The sequence below is a fragment of the Cnephaeus nilssonii genome, assembly GCF_951640355.1.
Source record: "Cnephaeus nilssonii genome assembly, chromosome: 3".
NCBI classification, from domain to species: Eukaryota; Metazoa; Chordata; class Mammalia; order Chiroptera; family Vespertilionidae; genus Cnephaeus; species Cnephaeus nilssonii.
This window is the reverse complement of record NC_137074.1, coordinates 84,194,537-84,216,441: the sequence shown is the minus strand read 5'-3', so window position 1 is coordinate 84,216,441 and position 21,905 is coordinate 84,194,537. Positions and strand designations below refer to the sequence as shown.

Sequence of the window (21,905 nt, the reverse complement as noted above, 5' to 3'; positions counted from 1 at the left end):
GTAGGGCAGGTTATGACATCTCTTAGCCCTCCAGCAGTGGACCTTCATTTTTTTCTCCAGGAGTGTGGTGGAAAAGCCCTAGATCACTTTTTTGGATTCTTATACCCAAGTTACTAAGAATATTACCAGTGGCATACAGGGAGCTTAGCCAATGAGTGGTCAGAAAAGGTATTTCCTCTGTAGTTCACACCTATCTCCTGTGATCCCCGGCTCCACCCCTGCCAAGGCCTAAAGCCTCCAGCCCTGGGCAGGGACCCCCAGCTGGCTCTGATCGCCCTGCTCTACCCCCAGCCAAGGCCGCAAGCCTCTGTTTGAGGCTCGGGCCCTGGGCAGGGACCCCCAGCTGGTTCCAATTGCCCACAGACACCCACAGCTGGCTCTATCGCCCGGCTCCACCCATGGCCAAGGCTGCAAGCCACTAGGCTTGGGCTCTGGGCAGGGACCCCCAGCTGGCTCAGATCGCCCACAGGGGACCCCAGCTTGCTCTGATTGCCAGGCTCCGCCCCAGCGGCCAAGGCCGCAAGCCTCTGGCAGAGGCTTGGGCTCTGGGCAGGGACCCCCAGCTGGCTCGGATCACCTGCAAGGGACCCCAGCTGGCTCCGCTGGAGGGCTCCACCCCAAGCCAAGGCCTAAAGCCTCTGGCTGAGGCTTGGGCCCTGGGCAGGGGCCCCCAGCTGGCTCCAATCACCTGCAGGGACCCCCAGCTGGCTCCGCTCGTGGGCTCCACCCCCAGCCAAGGCCTAAAGCCTCTGGCAGAGGCTTGGGCTCTGGGCAGGGACCCCCAGCTATCTCCGATGGCCCTCAGGGGACCCCAGCTGGCTCTGATCGCCAGGCTCCCATCACCAGGCTCCGCCCCAACGGCCAAGGCTGCAAGCCTCTGGCCAAGGCTTGGGCTCTGGGCAGGACCCCCAGCTGGCTCTGATCTCCCCGCTCCGCCCCCATCCAATGCCGCAAGCCTCTGTTTGAGGCTCGACCCCTGGGCAGGGACCCCCAGATGGCTCCAATCACCGCAGGGGACCCCAGCTGGTTCCAGTGGCCCAGCTCCATCCAAGGCCAAGGCCTCAAGCTTCTGTTTGAGGCTTGGGCCCTGGTCAGGGACCCCCAGCTGGCTCCAATCACCGCAGGGGACCCCAGCTGGTTCCAGTGGCCCAGCTCCACCCCCAGCCAATGCCGCAAGCCTCTGGCTGAGGCTCGGGCCCTGGACAGGGACACCCAGCTGGCTCCAATCACCGCAGGGGACCCCAGCTGGTTCCAGTGGCCCAGCTCCACCCCCAGCCAATGCCGCAAGCCTCTGGCTGAGGCTCGGGCCCTGGACAGGGACACCCAGCTGGCTCTGATCGCCTGCAGGGGACCCCAGCTGGCTCTGATCACCTGTGGGGGACCCCTGTGGATCTTCCCCTCTGATCTTCGGCTCCAATATCCCAGTTCCAACAACTGCTCTCCGAGGCTGCAGCCATCTTGGTTAGGTGTATTTGCATATTCCCTTTCTGATTGGCCGGTGGGCGTGGCTTGTGAGTGTAGCGGAGTGATGATTTGCATAATACTGTTTTATAGATAGGATTTAGAATGTTTAAAATACTTCAGTATTTACCAACAATGCTTTGGGGAGCATCCTACATAATAAAAAGTCAATATGCAAATTGCATCACTCCGCTACGCCCACGATTGGGCCGGCTGGAGGCACGGGGGGCAGGACTCAGAGTGGCCGATTGGCTGGCGGTAGGAGCGGGGGGCGGGGATCGAGTCCCCGCCCCCCGCTCCTACCGCCAGCCTAAACGGCCAACGCTGCGGAAGGACCCATGCGGCCGGCGGAAGACGCTGGTGGCAGAACTCGGGGTGGCCAATTGCGTGGCTGCCGGCACCAGTTTTCCGCCAGCAGCAGTTTTCCTCTGGCCACCCGCCATCAGAGCGCCTCCCGATTGAAGTTCCTCTGGGGTAGCGGATCGTGCTGGCGGGAGGCGCTCTGATCGGCGGGTGGCCAGAGGAAAACTGCTGCTGGCAGCCAGGTGAAAGTCTATTGCACGAAACTTCATGCAACGGGCTTCTAGTTTTTATATAAATATCTTTGAAAATTCCAGATCAAATAATATGAAAAAGTTTAAGGCATTTGATATATGTTGTCAAACTGCTCTTCAGAAAAGCTTTTTTGTTTTAAACTAATTTCTACTCCTACTAGCAGTGTTTGAGAGTGCCTTTTTTCCCCTTAAAAAGTGTGAGTTGTTTTGTTAAAGAGAAACACTATTTAGTTTTAATTTTCTTTTTTTTAATATATATTTTTATTGATTTCAGAGAAGAATGGAGAGGGGGAGAGAGAGATAGAAATATCAGTGATGAAAGAGAATCATCAATCGGCTACCTCCTTGCAGGTCCCCTGCTGGGGATCGAGCTCGCAACCTGGGCATGTGCCCTGACCCAGAATCAAAATGTGACCTCCAGATTCATAGGTCAATGCTCAAACACTGAGCCACGCTGGCTGGGCAGTTTTTATTTTCATGATTACTGGTAAGATTAAAAATTTTTCCTTTGACATTTGTATTGTCTGGGGAATTTCCCAATGATTCTCTTTGATGTTTTTCTATTGGGGTAGCTGCATTCATTTTCTTATTGAATTTTTTAAAAAAAGATTTTGTTTATCGTAGGAACTGTTTCTCTGTAGCATATGTTGAATATATTTTTCTTCTATTATGGTTTTAAATTTTTTGGTGTTTTTTTTTGAATCATAAAATTTTAAAATATTTTATTCAAATATATCATTCTTTCAATGTAATATTAGGACGTTCATTACTACTTTAAGATTATATTCACTTAACACTTTTTTCTAGTATACTTATGTTTTAACTTTTAATATTTATATCTCTATTCAAATTTATTTTGTGTATTGGGAGCAGTCTTCATCTTGGGCTCAACACAAGGTCTGTTAGGCCATGCTGCTCAGTAAATATCTGGACCAGTAAATATCTGTAAGCAGGTCTTTATCCTTAAATATTATCACCTACCTACTTTGAACTCCTATTTTTATACCAAGTAGCATCTAGTTGATGAAAGAAATCCTATATAATAAAGAGGTAATATGCAAATTGACCCTCACACCCTTGCCTCACAAGATGGCTGCCCCCACATCATCACAATATGGCTGCCCCACATCATCACAAGATGGCCACCCCCACATTGTCACAAGATGGCTGCCACAGATGGCTGCCCCCACGTCGTCACAAGATGGCTGGCAGGGAGGGCAGTTGGGGGCGACCAGACCTGCAGGGGAGGGCAGTTAGGGGTGACCAGGCCTGAAGGGAAGCACAGTTGGGGGTGATTGGGCCGGCAGGGGAGCAGTTAGGTATCAATCAGGCCGACAGGGTAGCGGTTAGGGGGCTATCAGGCTGGCAGGCAGAGTGGTTAGGGGCAATCAGGCAGCTAGGCAGGTGAGTGGTTAGGAGCCAGCAGTCCCGGATTGTGAGAGGGATGTCCAACTGCCGGTTTAGGCCCGATCCCTAAAGACAGTGGTTGGCAAACTGTGGCTCGCGAGCCACATGCGGCTCTTTGGCCCTTTGAGTGTGGCTCTTCCACAAAATACCACGGCCTGGGTGAGTCTATTTTGAAGAAGTGGCATTAGAAGTTTAAGTTTAAAAAATTTGGTTCTCAAAAGAAATTTCAATCATTGTACTATTGATATTTGGCTCTGTTGACTAATGAGTTTGCCGACCACTGCCTTAAGAGAAGCAGAAAATTCACAGTAGTTTAAGTGAAAGAATGTTTGCAACAAGAATTTTATGTAATACTAGAGGCCCGGTGCACAAAATTCATGGAAGGAGGGGGTGGTCCCTCAGCCCGGCCTGCAGCCTCTCCAGTCCGACATCCCTCTCACAATCTGGGACCACTAGCTCCTAACTGCTCACCTGCCTGCCTGCCTGATCGCCCCTAACCACTCTGCATGCCTGCCTGATGACCCCTAACCTCTCTCCCTGCTGGCCTGATCACCCCTAATTGCTCACCCCTGCCAGCCTGATCGCCCCTAACTGCGTCTGCCTCAACCCCCGCCACCATGGCTTTGTCCAGAAGGACGTCTGATCTAATTTCATATTACCCTTTTATTAGTATAGACTAGAGGCCCGATGCACGAAATTCATGCAAGGAGCTCATCCCTTGCAGCCCTGGCTGCCTCAGCCCTTGCAGCCCCGGCTTTATTTGGAAGGTTGTCTGGATGGTTGTTTTGCTGTTTGGTCTAATTAGCATATTAGCTCTTTATTATATAGGACTAGAGGCCTGGTGCATGAAATTCATGCACAGCGGGGGGGGGGGGGTCTCCTCAGCCCAGCCAGCACCCTCTCCAAAAATGTCCAACTGTCATTCACTTGCACAATAAAATTACATCATGATTTTTTTCATTGTATCATTTTCTTTGTGGTAGGTTTTTCATTTTCTTAACTATCTGTTATAAAACTGTTTCTAAATCCCTTTTCATGTATGTGTTTGTTACTTGTAAATTTAGAACCTGCTCCATATAGTTTTAAATATTTTAGGTAATACATATCAGTTTTGATGTCTCAAATTTTGTTTTTTAATGAATATTTTATTTTGACTTGTATAATACTTTTTAGAAATAGCTTTTATGTAATGACCTTCTTTGAAGTATTGTCTTCCTTAGTTGGCCTATGCGTTTTAGAGTTGCAGATGTTCAAATGATTGCAGTAATGTCATTCAGAAAAGATTCAAATTCAAGTGTTTCTGAGTCTAAGTTAAAACTCCAATATTATGTTGCTTATATTTCTGGTATGCTATGTTGTACATTTTTTATATAAAAAGAGATCATGAGATAAAATATGTAAAACATGCCTTTACTCTCTTAATCCCTACTTTCCTTTTTTTTACTGGGAATTATTTCAGTTTTAAAAATCCTTTTCACTGTTAATTGAAATAAACACTGTTATTTATTACCCCGAAACCATGAGCATGTAAACTTTTTCAGAAAATTTTAGCCAGTTTGATGCTAGAAGATAGGTGATTTTAATTACATTCTTTAATGCTGATCTTTCACCATGAGGTAAAGATTTTTATAAATTCTATATGTACTTTTTCTGCTTAAAGTTGTATTTTAACTTTAATTTTTCTGCTTAAAGTTATATTTTAACTTTAATTTTGCTTAATTTTTACTCAGCAAATGGGGAAATGACATATTATATTTATGTTTTTCCTTCAGTAAAGGTGCCTCGCACATTTGATCCTGGGGCTACAGAGTTGATGAAGAGAGATTCTAGTAGAGGAGACTGTATATAAGTTGTACGACAAAGTTAGGGTGTATTTACTGTGGTCACACAGATGGTCAGGAAGGACTGGGGGAATTCCTGGTCTTATAGGCCTGCTGGGGAGTGGCAGAAGAAGAGTCTACGGAGTTTGGACTTGATTCTGTTTAAGGACTTTAAGCAGAAAAATACTATGATTTGATTTTCATCAACATCATGGGTGGCTTTTATAAATAGCATGCAATTTATGACTTTAGTTAATTTACCTATAACTAGGTAATATACATTCTACTACATCCAGGAATTATGATTCTGATAGCCCTAAGTCTGGGAAAAAAATTATAAACTATCTTGATGGAAACGAGGCAGACTACCTGGATACCTGATGTATATCTATGTGTATATATATAAACTAGAGGCCCGGTGCACGAAATTCGTGCACGGAGGGGGGTTGTCCCTCAGCCCAGCCTGTACCCTCGCCAATATGGGACCCCTCAAGGGATGTCCGACTGCCCGTTTAGGCCGGTGGGATCGGGCCTAAACGGGCAGTCGGACATCCCTCTCACAATCCAGGACTGCTGGCTCCCAACTGCTTGCCTGCCTGCCTTCCTGATTGCCCCTAACCGCTTCTGCCTGCCAGCCTGATCACCCCCTAACCACTCCACTGCCAGCCTGTTTGCCCCCAACTTCCCTCCTCTGCCGGCCTGGTCACCCCGAACTGCCCTCTCCTGCAGGGTTGATCACCTCCAACTGCCCTCCCTTGCAGGCGTGGTCCCTCTCAACTGCCCTCCCTTGCAGGCCGGGTGCCTCCCAACTGCCCTCTCCTGCTGGCCATCTGTGGTGGCCATATTGTGTCCACATGGGGGCAGGATCTTTGACCACATGGGGGCAGCTATATTGTGTGTTGCAGTGATGATCAATCTGCATATTACTCTTTTATTAGATAGGATAGAGGCCTGGTACAGGGGTGAGGGCCAGCTAGTTTGCCCTGAAGGGTGTCCCGGATCAGGTGGGGGTTCCCTTGTGGTGTGGGGTGGCCTGAGCGAGGGGCCTGTGGTGGTTTGCAGTCCGGCCACGCCCCCTGGCAACGCAAGTGGAGGCCCTGGTATCTGGAATTTATTTTCCTTCTACAATTGAAACTTTGTAGCCTGGAGTGGAGCCAAGCCTGGGTCTCCCTCCGTGGCCGGCAGCCATTTGTGTTGGGGTTATAATTGAAACTTTGTTGCCTTAAGCGGGTGGGCCCGGCCAGGGTGTGCGGAAAGCTTTGCTTACCCTGTTGCCGGCGGCAACCCTGGCCTGCTCTCTCAAGCTCCATTCTGCCGCCATTTGTTTGAATTTGTTTACCTTCTATAATTGAAACTTTGTAGCTTGAGTGGAGGCTTAGGCCTGGCCAGGGCAGGCGGAAAGCTTGGCTTCCTCTGTTACCTAGGAAACCTTGCTCTCTGGGGCTGTAGCCATCTTGGTTTGGGTTAATTTGCATGCTCGCTCTGATTGGATGGTGGGCGTGGCTTGTGGGTGTTTCGGAGGTATGGTCAGTTTGCATATTTGTCTATTATTAGATAGGATGTGAGTAGATCTTAGGGTAAACAAAGTGGTTCAAGTTATCCTTTAAAATAATAATAATATTTGTTTTTACAAACAATTGTATTTAAACTTCCCATGGAAACTGCTGTTGACTAACTTCTTATTATCACTGTAACTGATATTGGACCTGGTGAGCAGGAATTCTTCCCAGGGTCCTGTCTCACGGAATCGAGGAATGAAGCCATGGACCGGAGGAGTTCAAGCAAGGCAGGAGTTTATTGCAGGCAAACACAGACTCCCCACTCGGGGAGGGAACCCAAATGGTTTCCTACCAAAGCATTCTGCTCTTCCCCTTATATCTGCTAAAGGCCCGCTCTTTGTCTCTCTGTGCTGCTCTCTGATTGGTTCCTGGCCTTTTTACAACATTTTATTTTGCACTTGCAAGAAAAACATCCTGTGTCTCTGCTGTCCTATTTTTCTGCAAAACATTTTGTAGTTTTAGCTAGCTCCATGATTCCTCCTTCTTCCACCACTTACACTGCTTACCTAATTCTGCTTTAACTCCTTTCATAACCTTGGGTAAATTGTACCTATTCCACTTGCAGGGACAGTATGAAGATAGAGGATAAAATAGCTTTGAACTGTCAAGATATGATATATAAATTCAAAGCATTGGTTATTGCACGGTTTGGGAAAAACCGAAAGCATTTATTTCTGAGGTACTTAATTTGGGAAAACTACCAAAAACATACTTTTGTTTTACAAAACTTTGCACTATTTTATAGTGTTAATTTTTTACCTCCTGGAAACTGCTCCAGTGCTGCCATGTCTTGGGTCTTTGGTCTGCTCATTTCTTTCTGACCACAATTTTAAGTGTTTCTTCAAAGGTTCTCAGAGTGTCATGCTCCCCTGTCCACGACTCCTCTTCCTCCTGTGCTCTCTCTGGCTCTTTTTGTCTGTTCTCATAGTTTCAACTACCACGGATATGTCTCATAAACCCAGTCCAGATCTCTCCTCCAGCTTCAAACTTCAGTGTCAGACAAGCACCGCTGTTAACATGTGCAAAACTGAACCCCTTAATCCTCCTCCTTACCTGGTCCCTGCCCATCTCTCTGGTCTCATCTTGTGGACTTCCTGTCTAAAATTTGATACTAATAAGAGTGGCTGTTGGTTGAGCACTTACTATGTGCCACAAGCACTGTGCACCTTACTTGCCTTGTCTTATTTAATTTTGGGTTGGATATTGTTGTTATCCTCATTTTACTGATGAAATTCTGAGAAACTAAATAATGTGTCCTAGGTCAGATGGCTTGGAAATGGCAAATCTGGGATTTGAACACAGATCTTACACCAGGTTTATGGCTATATATGAGTGCCTAAATCCCTTTTATGTTATTACTATACAAATGTAATGCATATCTTACAATACCAGAGTTCTTCCCATATCAGCCTTTATAGTTTGGTTATATAATTAAAGATCAGGAATAACTGTACTGAGTGAAGTGGTCACTTTCAACTTCTGAAAAGGTCAGATTATTTACTATTTCATGATACTGGTTTCATATATATACACATATATACAGTATAATATATATATATATATATATATATATATATATATATATATATATTGATTTCAGAGCGAGAGGGAGATAGAAATATCAGTGATGAGGGAGAATCATTGATTCGCTGCCTCCTGCATGCCCCCCACCTGTGATCAAGCCTTCAACCAGGGCATGTGCCCTGACCAGGAATTGAACTGTGACTTCTTGGTTCATAGGTCGATGCTCAACCACTGAGCCACACCAGCCAGGCAATACTGATTTCTTAAGTAGAAGATGTCAAGTTCCCTTTAGACTCAATACATGGTTGTATTGACTTGTGATTATATGAGTCTAACGAGCATGTTCTCCTTTTGTTTAAGGCTGCTGTACTGAAGTGTGGTCTTAACCCCTGGGTTCAGCAACTGAACACCCTGCCAATTCCCACCCCCTTGATGTGGTGTCTTCTTAGGCAGTGTTCTCAGTCTGGAATCTCTTCCTCCTTTTTTCTGCTTTCACATTCCCATTGCTTGGCAAACTCCTCCAGTTTAAGAACTTACCTGAGGCATCATCTTGTGAAAGAAGCTTTCCTGATCTTTTTTTATGTCTCTAGGCTGGATAAAGTCCCCTTGCTCTGTTTTCCTTTAGCATCTTGTATATAGAGATGAGCATTTTAAACTGTTATCATGTCACAATCTACCAATATTTGTGTACATTTTAGTCACTCTCAGAGGATGAGCACTCTGGCATAGGGACTATGTCTCAGGCATTTTTGTGTCCACAATGTTTAGTGCCTAATGTACTTTTTCATGAATTACTGTCTGACCAAATGACTAAATGATTGATTTATTACTAGGCAACTTTTCTATATACTGTAAATATAAGAACACAGTATATTATTTTTTTCAATTGAAAGACTAACGTATTTGATCAATAATCATAAGATTAACAGGCATAGACAATCTTTCTTCTTAGTGTTGGTCATAAAGCACCACAGCCAAACTGTTTCCAGTCAGTGATAATTTATTATATTTTTAAAAAACTATAGAGACGTGTGCATTTTAACCTGCGTTAAATTGTAACAACTTCATTATATAAAGAGTTAAATAGAATTTTGAGTGTTAGGTAAATGTTAACCTTGTAAACCCATTCTATTATGAATGTACAAATTTTATGTTTTATTAGGAATATTGGAATTCACACTGTGATTTTTATTTGTACTGCTAATGTTATATTTATTCATTAAGGCTTTAATTACCTCAAATATTTAATTAAATCCATGTTTTCAAGTATATGGCTTAATGATCTTCAAAATTAACTAACTTGCAAGGTTAGTCAAAGTAAAAATAGAAATCCAGAGAGAGGCTTATTTTGTGCTAGTCTCAGCATGATTACAATATTCCAAGTGATTTTCATGTCTGAAGAATTTTTTTTATTTGAACCTAATGTCCTGTTAAAAAATTATATGAATATATGCATAGCCCATGGATACAGACAATTGACAATTGTGTGGTGAAGGCTTGGGGAGGAGGGGGGGTAATAGGTTGAAGGGGGCCAATGAGGGGGGAGGGGAAGAGGGACATCTATAATACCTTCAACAATAAAGATACATTTAAAAATATTTTTTATTGATTTCAGAGAGGAAGGAAGAGGGAGAGAGAGAGAGAGAGAAATATCAGTTATGAGCGAGAATCATTGATTGGCTGCCTCTTGCATGCCCCCCACTGGGGATCGGGCCTGCGATCCGGTCATATGCCCTTGACTGGAATTGAACCTGGGACCTTCAGTCCGCAGGCCGAAGCTCTATCCACTGAGCAAAACCGGCTAGGGCAAGATACATTTTTAAACAATGAAAACATTTAAGGAAAAAGCTAACATTCTTGGTAACTAGCTTTAAGAACAATGTGTAATAGTAATAATTTGGAATATTTTTACAAAAATGTTTTGAGAGAGAGAGGAAGAGGGAGGGAGCGAAAGACCTTGATGTGAGAGAGAAACATGTATCAGCTGCCTCCTGCACGCCCCCACTGGGGATCGAGCCTGCAACTCCATGTGTCCTGACCAGGAACTGAACCATTGATCTTTTTGGTGCATGGGGTGACACTCAACCAACTAAGCCACACCAGCCAGGGCTGGAAGATTTTTTAAAAACTGAAATATTAACAAGGATGGAGTTGGGGCGGTGGACATCAGATACTACCCATTTAAGAGAATGAGGGGCCATTTTCCTTAAAAGGTAACTTAAGATATTTTACTTTGTCTCCTAAGGGATGTGAAAGGTTTTACGATGTTTCTAGGAACTGCTGACCCAGTCGCTGCATATCTGTAGTGTGGTCTTCCTTGACTTCCAGAATAGGCACAGTGGCCTGTTATCTCTTCCTGTGGCTGCCTGTGCTTTTCCTTGACAACAGTCATCACACATAATTACCTCTCCATTGCCTATTTTCTTGTTGGCTCTATGGTTTATGAGGGCTGGGGATTGTGGATGTTTATTTGCTATTGTATAATTGGTGCTTAATCAATATCTATAGAATAAATGGTGCAAACAAGCAGTAAGTGGTAATTTGTTCCCAAAAGTAATTGTTTTGGCTTATGGTGATGTTAGTAGCACTGTAGATCTTGAACTGCATTATAAATTATTAAAGAACAATTTAATTAACTTTAACATAATTTTAATCTAATTCATTGTATATGTAGTGTCTTGAATTTCCTAAAATATTGCTTAAAATGCTATATTATTTATCTTTTTTAGTATAGTCATTTACTATATTTTGTTTAGAAAATTATTTTGCATTTAAATCTCATTCCTTAATATTTGGTAGTTACGAGTTCTTCAAACAAAATAATAAATCATACTCTAAATACCACACAGTTTTCTCAAGAAGTAAACTGATATTTTTCAAAATTGATAATGCTGGTAAAATTTTCACATGGATAGTAGTACCTACATACTATCTCAGCTCCTTAAATTCATAATCTGCTGTTGATCTCTTTGGCATTCTCTCTGATCCCAGCACTGGCTGACCGGGCATGGTGTATGGGGATGCTGCTAATTGTGGCTTGCTTTGTTCTTTCACTGACTCAAGCACAGACATCCTTCCGTTTATTCCCCATTGTGGGTTGGGATGGTTGAAACATCTGGAAAAGACTAAGGCTTCAGGATAACAAAAGAAATTAACACAGAGAGTAAATTAATTTCACTCACGAAAGCCAAAGTCCTCACCATAGTGTATAAGGTCCTACATGATCTTGCCTTTGATGTGTTTCTGATCTCCTGCCCTTCCCTGCCCCTTTCTCACTGTTTTTTTAACCCCCATTGGAGAATATGCTTTTATTGATTTTAGAGAGAGGAAGGGAGAGAGAAAGAGAGGAGAGAAAGCGAGAGAGAAACAAACATCAATTGGTTGCCTTCCATATCGGCCCTGTCAGGGATGGAACCTATAACATGAGTATGTGCCCTGATTGAGAATTGAACCCGTCACCTTTTAGTGCATGAGGCGAATCTCTAACCAACTAAGCCATCGGGCTGGGGCTCTCACTGAGTTTTACCACAGTGGCTTCCTTGCTGATACTGGAACATGCCAGTATGTCCCCACTTTAGTGCCTTTGGTCCAGCTGTTCTCTTTTGCCCCAGATGACGAACTCCCTCCTTCAAGGCCTTGCTCAGGCTTTACCTTCTCAATCAGACCCACCCTGGTCACCCTACATAAAACTGCAACCCACCTCCTATCCCACTACTGCTCCCCTTTATCCTGTTTTGTTCTTTTTCCTATAGTACTTAATCACCTTCCAACATACTATATAACTCATAATTTACTTAATTTTTTATTTTTTGTTAACCCTCACCTGAGGATATTTTTTCCATTAGTTTTCAGAGAGAGTGGAAGGGAGGAACAGAGAGAGAGAAAAAGAAACATCAATGTGAGAGTGACACATTGACTGGTTGCCTCCTGTAGCCTTGTGCTTTTTAAAAAATATATATATTTTTATTGATTTCAGAGAGGAAGGGAGAGGGAGAGAGAGAGAAACATCAATGATGAGAGAGAATCATTGATTGGCTGCCTCCTGCACACCCCTCCCCCCCTTACTAGGGATCAAGTCTGCAACCTGGGCATGTGCCCTTGACCGGAATCGAACCCAGAACCCTTCAGTCCACAGGCCATCGCTCTATCCATTGAGCCAAACTGGCTAGGGTGCCTTGTGGTTTTAACCCAGCAGCTAGCTGTGTTATGCTGTGGCTTTCTTTCTGTATTCTCAAATCCATGCTGTTAATGGATGGTCTCATCTCAGTAGCGTAGAACAGAAATGAGTTTTAGTGGTAGACTGAATTGTCATGTTCATAGGAGCAGTATAACACGTTTGTTCCTTTGTACCTGTCCCAGGTTAAAGAATTTCCTAGGATTTAGGTGAATTAAGTTTTGGTTCTTGTTAAACCTATTCATTGTCTTATGTCTTCCAACTCTGGGCTTATGACTTTTCAGCTGTAAAACTGAACTAGACTGTATTTTTTTTCTGATTCTGTGAAGTTTAGCTACATCATCAGATACATTTTAAGCTTTATAATTGTAGTTCTCTTTGAAAATATGTTAGCATTTAATAGTCATGTGACTATACTATATGGAAAATTTATACTTGGTAAAGTGCTACATATTTCTAAAAACAGAGTTTAGCACATAGGTAGTGCCTAGAATATAACAATAATTCTTTTCTTATGTAATTTCATAAGAAAAAGCAGATTTCTGATAATCCTTAGAATTCAATTAACCAGAACATTTAATCTTTAGTCATGATACATAACTCATGTTAGACTCCATCTCCCTCCCTCCATTTTTCTCTTTTTTTTTCCTTATTTCTTTTCTATCCTTTGGGTTTCTATTGTATAATCCAACCCCCCCCCCCTTTTTTTTTTTTGCTTAGAGAATGAAAGAATGACACTTTAAAGGTATTCTTTATGAATTTTGCTTTTTAATCTACATTTATTCATCACTTTACCCTTAATATCTAGCTGATTGTCTTGTATAGTAGATCCTCCTAAATGTTGCTTGAATGAATGTATTTGCTTTTATTTTTTCCAGTATTGAATTAACTCAAAAGTGATTTTTAATTTTTTTTTCTTTTAAGAAAGGTGACTCTTGTGATGGTGGGACTTGATAATGCTGGTAAAACAGCAACGGCAAAGGGAATCCAAGGAGGTAAGCAGAAAATATTTATTACTAAGTTATTCTGATTTATTTATCTATTTACATTATTACATATTCCTTGAGTACAGGTAGTGTGCACTCCGTTATTTTATATTCTCACTATACTGTGGCTAATGTGGTGAATAGAATCCGCCTTCATAATACCAGCCTGTTATCATGTTTCATATTTGAATAAATGCAAAGATGCAGAGGCTTCTTGAGGTCTTTTATCAGCTAATAGGCATCACATTGGTCTTCTAGCCTATAGGAAGGAAAAGTAAAAAAAGCTACATGACCCTGTTTTTAAGGATATCCACCTTCTACTTATACTTTCTTGGCTAGAATTTAGTCACAAGGCTACACTAAATGAAAAGGAGGTAGAAATATAGTTAGCCAGCACAAATGTGTGCATCTTTTGATTTTTTCAATATGATATGTCATTTTTAGAATTATATTAAAGACTAGGAGCCCAGTGCACGAATTCGTGCACCTGTGGGCTGCCAGGCTGAGGTGGGCACAGGGGCGGGTCTTGGCCCATCCTCCGTGCCCCCGCCTGGCCCCTCCCACCGCAACCTCTATTCCCCTGTTTGCCGGCAGCCCCACTCTCGCCACTGCCACTCCCACACGCTGATGGTGCCGGTACCGCTCGCACCCGTTGACAGCGTGGAGCGATTGGGGCCAGCGCCAGCAGTGGGTGCGAGCACGGCCGGCGCCGTCAGCAGGTGTGAGTAGCGGCTGCTGCCTTGGTTGCCCTCAGGAGCAGGGGGAGGTGGAGAAGCCCTCAGGGGCGATCGGGCCAGCGCCAGGCGCCGGCAGTGGGTGCAAGCGGGGCCAGGGCCAGCAGTGGGTGTGAGCGGCAGCTCTGGTGCTGGCATCAGGTGTGAGCGGCGGCTGCCAGCCTCAGTCGCCCCTCAGGAGCAGGGGGAGGCGGAGAAGTCCTGAGGAGTGTTTGGGGCCGGCAGCTGCTGCTCGCACCCGCTGACAGGGCCAAGTGATCGGGGCCGGCACTGACAGTGGGTACGAGCGGTGGCTCTGGCGCCAACAACAGGTGCAAGCATGGCCGGCACCAGCAGCAGGTGCGAGTACCAGGTGGAATCGCAATGTGCGGGAGCAAAGAATTTTCAGTAACCATCAGAGGCTCGCCCCGATGACAGCAACCGGTGCCCTGCCTTGGTCTGGTGCCTCCGCTCACCTGCTCCACCATCACACCACGGCCAACGCCCACCATGTTCCACATTCTGCTGCCTGCTGCCAATGCTCACCATGTTCCACGTGTGCCCTCTGGTGGTCAGCATACATCATAGCAACCGGTTGTTTGGTTGTTCGATCTGTTTGCATATTAGGGTTTTATATATATAGACTAGAGGCCCAGTGCACGAAATTCGTGCATGGGGGGTCCCCTCAGCCTAGCTTGCACCCTCTCCAATCTGGGACATCCCTCTCACAATCCTGGACCACTGGCTCCCAATCGCTCACCTGCCTACCTGCCTGGTTACCCCTAACTGCACCCCCCCCATCCCCCCGCTGGCCTGATCACCCCTCACTGCCTCTGCGTGCTGGCCTGGTCACCCCTAACTTCCCCCCGCTGCTGGTCAAGTCGCACCCAACTGCCCCCTCCCTGCCAGCCTGGTCTCTCCTAACTGCCCCCCCAGCTGGCCTGGTCACCCCCAACTGCTCCCCCCTGCCAGCCTGGTTGCCTCCAACTGCCCCCCTCCGCTGGCCTGGTCGCCTCTTACTGCCCCCCTGCTGGCCTGGTTGCCCCTCACGGCCCCCCCACTGGCCTGGTCACCCCACCCAGCCTGCTTGTTCAGTCATTTGGTTGTCCCTCACTAACCCCCCTGCCGGCCTGGTCATAGGCAGCCATCTTGTGAGGGTGTGATGGTCAATTTGCATATTACCGCTTTATTATATAGGATATGACCTCTGTATCATTAAAGGGTTTTATGCCATTTATGTTATAACTTACTGGATGTATTTATTTAGTCTTAATTCGGTGCTTTGTACTACAAACTATATAATAAAAACCCAGTGGTCGTAATGCCGTAACAACCAAAGACCAGTCACCAGGAGGCTGTGTGTGCGGCGAGGCGCACGCGGGTGGGCGGGGCTGTGTGCACAGCAAGGCATGCGTGGGTGGGCAGGGCTGTGCGATTTCGCGCTCTGGGCTTCTAGTATAGAAATAACTGTGCTAGGGAGTTTTTTGTGTACCTAGGAGATATAGCACCAGCCAGGTATTTGAAGGGAATGAAGTGGGAGGAAACCTAACATATATTTGTTTCTGAAAATGTATGTTTCAAGAAGATACTATGTATACAGACAGTCAAGGGGCTTTTATTTATGGAAGTTTGTAAAAGTAAATTAACACTTTGCAAAACTTGCTGTTGGAGAAAAATATTTTGTCACCCCAAATTTTACTATGTGACATTAGATGTAAATGGCATATTATTGTATGTGAATTCTTCTAAGCTTTTTTGGTACCTTCATGCTGTCTCCTAGATTATATCATTGTATAGCACTTGCTGTCATCATCTAAACAAGGCTTGGCAAACTTCTGCAAAGAGCCAGATAGTAAATCTTTCAGACTTTGAGGACCATATGCTCTCTTCCAACTATACAATTCTAACACACTAGTATGAAAGTAGCCATCCATACACAGTGTGTAAACAAATGACATAGTCATGTTCTAATGAAACTTTATTTGATGTGTTATGAAATTTTCTTTTTTTGCAATTATTTTAAAATGTGAAACACATTCTTAGCCTGAGAACTCAAAAACTGCAGTCACAAGAGCAGAAAATAAGAGAGGATTTACACATTCTTTGTTGTAGTCACTCAATGAAAAAGTCAATGGCAGGCATTTGGAAAATTAGAGATAAAATTACACAGGCTCCTATATTTCAGAATCAAAGATTCTTGCAGCAATATCTGTGACGATCAACACCTGTTAAAAACAAAAAAATAAACAAAAAGTTGGCAAGACCTAGCTGGTTGGCTCAGTTAATTGGCGCATCATCCCATCCCATGTACCAGGTCAGGACATGTGCTGGAGGAAATCTGTTGGTGTCAATCCCACATCCATGTTTCTCTCTCTCCCTCCTCTCCCTTTTCTCCCCCTTTCCTTTCCCATCTTTCTCTAAAATCAGTAAAGGCATATCCTCAGATGAGGATTAAAAAAAACAACAACATTGGTGAGCCAGATTTGGCTTTCTGGTCATGACTCCTTTATCTAAACATCTTCTCTTCTTCTATTCCTTCAAAGTCTTAACATTGAAGGGAACAGATTCTAAGAATCTGCTCATCAGATCATCTAATTAGTTATGTGTACCTAGAGTATCCTCTTTCCATTAGAGCAGGGGTAGGGGAACTTCCGGCCTGCGGACCATATAAGGCCCACAAAGTCATTTGGTGTGGCCCTGCCAAGGCATTAGGGGTGAGTTAATTAAATGTTTGATCAAATGCAGGATAATTTTTAAGTTGATAATTTTGTAAGGCCCACAGATGATGTTATAAATATCCAAATGGCCCTTGGCAGAAAAAAGGTTCCCTCCCCTATGGCCCTTCCTCTGCCGATTTCCACCTTCTTGTAGCCATTAGTTTCTTTATCAGAGTTAGAAAATGTTCAAGGTGTCGAACAAATAGTCAAAACTACCTTTAACTTTGAGCTCCTTTCTGGCTCTGATTTTGTTCTTCACCTCATATTTACTATTCATCATACTCCAGGGACTGATGTTTTTCTTTTTTAAAGATTCCAGTTATAAAGAAGTACTTGAACTTTTTCAAATTGAGCCTTTAAGATAGAATATCTACTTATCTCTGAATATATATTTTTATAATATAGTCTCCTTCTTAATGAACTCCTTTCTGATCTTCTGCTGCCCTCATCTATTATCATGAGTAGAACTATTTCCTCTGTTTTGGTCTACTCTTACCTTTACTAAACCTGCTTGAACCACTACTTAATTGCCTTTTTGTTTATGTATCTCTCCACCTCTCCAAACTGTAAATTCCCAAAGGATAGTTTTATTTGTTTTGCAGTTTAGGCCACACCTTAAGTGTAGCAGCCAATATTCTTAAAACATTTTACTCATGACTTCTCTTCAGCTTATTTCTGGCTCTTCTCTCTGTTTCTTTGTGTTTGATATTTGCTTGTTTCTTTTGAGATATATCTCCTTCCTCTTTAACTGTATTGCCATTGTCTAAATCCAGACCTAGAGTGTCTTTCACGTATAGCATTACTATAGCTTCCTAATCTAAGAGTACTTTCCCTATCTTGAGCTTAATTTCTCACTTTTTAAAAATAGTCTCTATTGTTGAAAGTATTACATATGTCCCCTTTTTCCTCCCATTGACCCCTTCTAGACTGCCCCCACCACCCTATTGTCTGTGTCCATGGGTTATGCATCAACTTCTCTTCTTCAGGGTTGTCAAAATGATTGTATTAATTGGGTATAGATGTGGTTGTTCTAACAGAGACCCAAAATACCAGTGATTTTACAAAATAGAAGTGTAAACAATGCAGTCAAAAGTAGTCTATGGCTTGTATAGTAGCTCCATGGTGTTAGGGACTCAAGTTCCTTCTCTTGTTTGCTTTGCCATTACAAATATTCTCCCTTGCCTGCCTGGTCCACGGTGGCTCATTTCAGCTGGAAGGAAGAGATAAGGGCAAGTGGAGGCCCTCCTCCTTTCCTTTAAGTGTGGGACCAGAAGACACCACCTGCCATTGACTGGAATCAGTGGTGTTCTGGATCTGGTTCCTACTTGTGCTTATTGCCTCATATCAGTTAAGCAAGAGCCAAATGTGCACATCTCTTTTCCAACTCTGTGTTCTGGTGTCTCATGTTGGTAGTTTGAAATTGTCCGTAGTGGGAGTATTTTCACCATGGACATGGCAAACCCTACCTATCAGAGTTCCACTGACCCAGTTAAACGTCTAAGAGTATACCACCAGCACACTACCTAGAACCTGCTCTCTCAGCCACACCTAACTGCCATAGAGACTAGGGACTGTGGTATTTATCCTAAAAAGCTATGTGCTCAGCTAAAATAATCCAGGATTCTCTATCCAATGCTGTTTCCTAAAAGTTCTTAAAGAACTATTGGTATTTTGGGTGGGACAATTCTTTGTGTAAATTGGTCCTACGATTGTTGGATATTAATACATCTTCATTATATTATACTTTATATATGTTTCCTCCTATTTTTCTTATGTAATAGCTTTTTAAGATCAGAAGATTGGACCTTATTAATCTTTATATATCTAGTACCTTACACAGTGCTTAGCACATAACAAATGTTCAATAAATAGTTATTATGTATTTTCATTTTATCTTAGACTTTATAGGGATTGTTTTCTTAACACATACTTTATGAAATTCTCAGGGTTGGGAACCATATGTCTTTTTACCCCTGATTCTTGTATGATACCTGATCCTCATATAATAGGCTCTCAATAAATGATTATAAGCATAGATGGATGGATAAATATATGGAAGGAAAAAGAAGGATGGACATAAGGATAGCAGCTTCAGCTATCTTAGCAGTCTGGTGTTATGAATTGAGCCACTATATGCTTTGTGCTGAATGCTAAGAATACAGAGATAGGTCCCAGCTATTAGGAAGGTATAGACTATTGTGAAAACCAGCAAGAAGAAAATTTATGATGCTGAAAGTAGGAAGGGATCATCAGAGAAAGATTTAGGGGAAGATTGTAAGGCAGAATCATGCGTAGGAACCAGAAAGAATAGAGAAGAAAGGTAGGGCATTTGATGTATCAAAATAAGCAGGCTTTTAGAATCCTGTATTTGAGTTCTGGCTCTGCCTACCATGTGGCCTTGAAAAAATTACTTAATCTTAATTGGGTTCCTGGGAATATTGCTTTCATTTTATCTGTGTTTACATTGGTTTCCTGCCTAGAATGTTCTTCTCCCTTCTTTGTTATAATTTTGTAGCTTTTCAGACTTCACTCCCATTTCCTTTCCTTTTTGAAGCCTTTCTAGACCATAACTCACCTCTCTTTTCTCTTTATCCCTTTCCTCTTGAATGCCCTCTGTTTTAATTTGGGCTGCTGTAACAGAATGCCATAAACAATGCTCACTATCTTATTAGTTTGGGTTGCTATAACAGAATGTCATAGACTGTAGCTTCAAAAACAAACAGTTATTTCTCACGGTTCCAGACACTGGAAGTCTGCAATCCTGGTGCCAGCATGGTCGGCTTCTTGGTGTTTCCCTCTTCCTGGTTTACCGACAGCCATCTTCTCATTGTGTCCTCAGGTGGAAGAAAGAGAGAGGAAACTGGCTCTCTGTGTCCTTCATAAGGACACTAGTCCCATCATGGGGGCTTCACCCTCATGACTTCACCTTAACCTAATTACCTCCCAAAGGCCCCACCTTCAGATATCATCACATTCAGGGTCTGGGGTTTAACATAAGAGTTTTGTGGGAACACAGACATGCAGTCCATAACACCTCGACAGTATCCTCTCCAGAGTTTTTCACAGAATATATTGGTTCTTATGCTAAAATCTCATTAATATTGTCTCTCTGTATTGCACTGTGTATTCTTGGAGGGCAACCCTATCTGATTTGCCTGTACATCCTAATGCCTAACAAATCCTGGTACAGTAGGTGTTCTGTACATTTTAGTTCCCTTATCCCTACTCCAGCATAGTTATTTATTTTCACTAATAATGTCCTGAGGATATCTCTCAAATCCTACTCAAAGACCAGCTGCCTATTTTAACTGTGGAAATCAGTTCTGGCCTGGACTAGATTTCACATTTTTAAATGTCTAGTGTAATCCTGTTTTTGGAATATCTGGTTGCTTATATTGCTTCTACACTTGCCTTTTTTCCTTCTAAATAAGGAACTCTTACAAAAATGTGGCCTGTAAGGTCTCTGTTAGCTTTCTAGGAAGCTGTGTGAAGTGCCCTAGAGGGCTTAGGGAAAGGAAGCGGTACATTGCAAGTCTGTTTCTCAGTCACAACTAAGCCTAGCAGCAGAAGCCTTTCAAATTTATCTTTGTAATGCACATGTTGAGGAGGCGGGACAAGATCCTCTACACCAGGGTTGTTCATTAGAGCCTTCTGCAATGAGGGGTAGTTCTAGATTGGCTGTGTCCAGTAAAGTGGGCAACTAGCCACATAATGGCTTCTGAACACTTGAAATGTAGCTAATGCAGCTGAGGAACTGAATTTTTTATTTTATTTAATTTGATTGGTTTAAATTTTAAAAGCCCCTTGTAGTTTGCAGCCCTGCAACTTTAAATAAAGTCCAATGGAATAATATTTGCTGTGGATTTTAGTGGTGGAGACAGAATGGAAAAGACAGACATGAAGTTTAAACTTTTCTCCATAACCATTGAGACATCAGGTCCTATTACTCTTTCATAATCTCTCTTTTTATTTTCATTCCACTTTGAAAAGTGACTATCACTCATATTTCCAGTCAGTTCTGGAGGCTTTTGCAAAGATGAATCTTAATAAATCACACTTTAGTCACCTTAATTATATTATTGATCTGCTCAAATATCTTCTGTGGCTCACAGTTCTCTCTCTTCAGAACTCTCTTTAGTCTGCATTAATAATCTTAAGGGTTTGCTCCAACCACAGTGTTCAACTTGTCCGTAATTCTTGCCTTTACCATTTCTGTTACTTAGATCTTTTTTCTGTTTAAATCCTTCCTAGCTTTAAGGTCTAAATCCCAGCTTCTAGTTTGTCTTTCTTGAACCTTAGTGATCTTTTAAATCTCATATTGTCATTACCAATCCTTAGCAGTTATAATCATATACTTCTAGTACCATCTTTGTCATATACTGAAGTAAAAAAAAATTCAACTATAAATTTACAAGAACATCCAAAACATGTTCCTGTAGAAATAATGAAATCTATGTTTTATATTTATAAGCTGCCCTCACAAGTCTTATTAAATCTAATTATAGCTTGAATTCAGTTAATTAAAAAAGAGTGGTCCTTAGCTTCTGCCATTCTTTGGTTCTTTTAAACCAGTGGTCGGCAAACCGCGGCTCGCGAGCCACATGCGGCTCTTTGGCCCCTTGAGTGTGGCTCTTCCACAAAATACCACGTACCATAATTAAGTTAATAACAATGTACCTACCTATGTAGTTTAAGTTTAAAAAATTTGGCTCTCAGAAGAAATTTCAATCGTTGTACTGTTGATATTTGGCTCTGTTGACTAATGAGTTTGCCGACGACTGTTTTAAACTGTTCTCTAAATGTTCAGATTTAAAAAAAAAATAACTGTGTAGATGTTGTTATGGTTCCTGAAGATGTCTGTGGTGTTGAAGGATTGAAATTTTTATTGTTTGTAACTTGGAGAGTAAATATCTTAAAGGCAAAAGTTCATTTATTCATTCTACAGATACTTACTAGGTACTTGTTATACAATAGCAATTATTCTAGGAGC

At 42.9% G+C, this 21,905-nt stretch overlaps 1 protein-coding gene across 1 annotated transcript in view; it reads left to right on the top strand.

The window, feature by feature from the left end:
- The window catches only part of ARL13B (ARF like GTPase 13B), a 94,067-nt gene that overhangs the window by 12,278 nt on the left and 59,884 nt on the right, over positions 1-21,905 (top strand). The window contains exon 2 of the mRNA XM_079766670.1: positions 13,424-13,494. Within this exon, the coding sequence (XP_079622796.1) occupies positions 13,424-13,494 (71 nt within the window). The remainder of the gene's footprint in view (positions 1-13,423; positions 13,495-21,905) is intronic.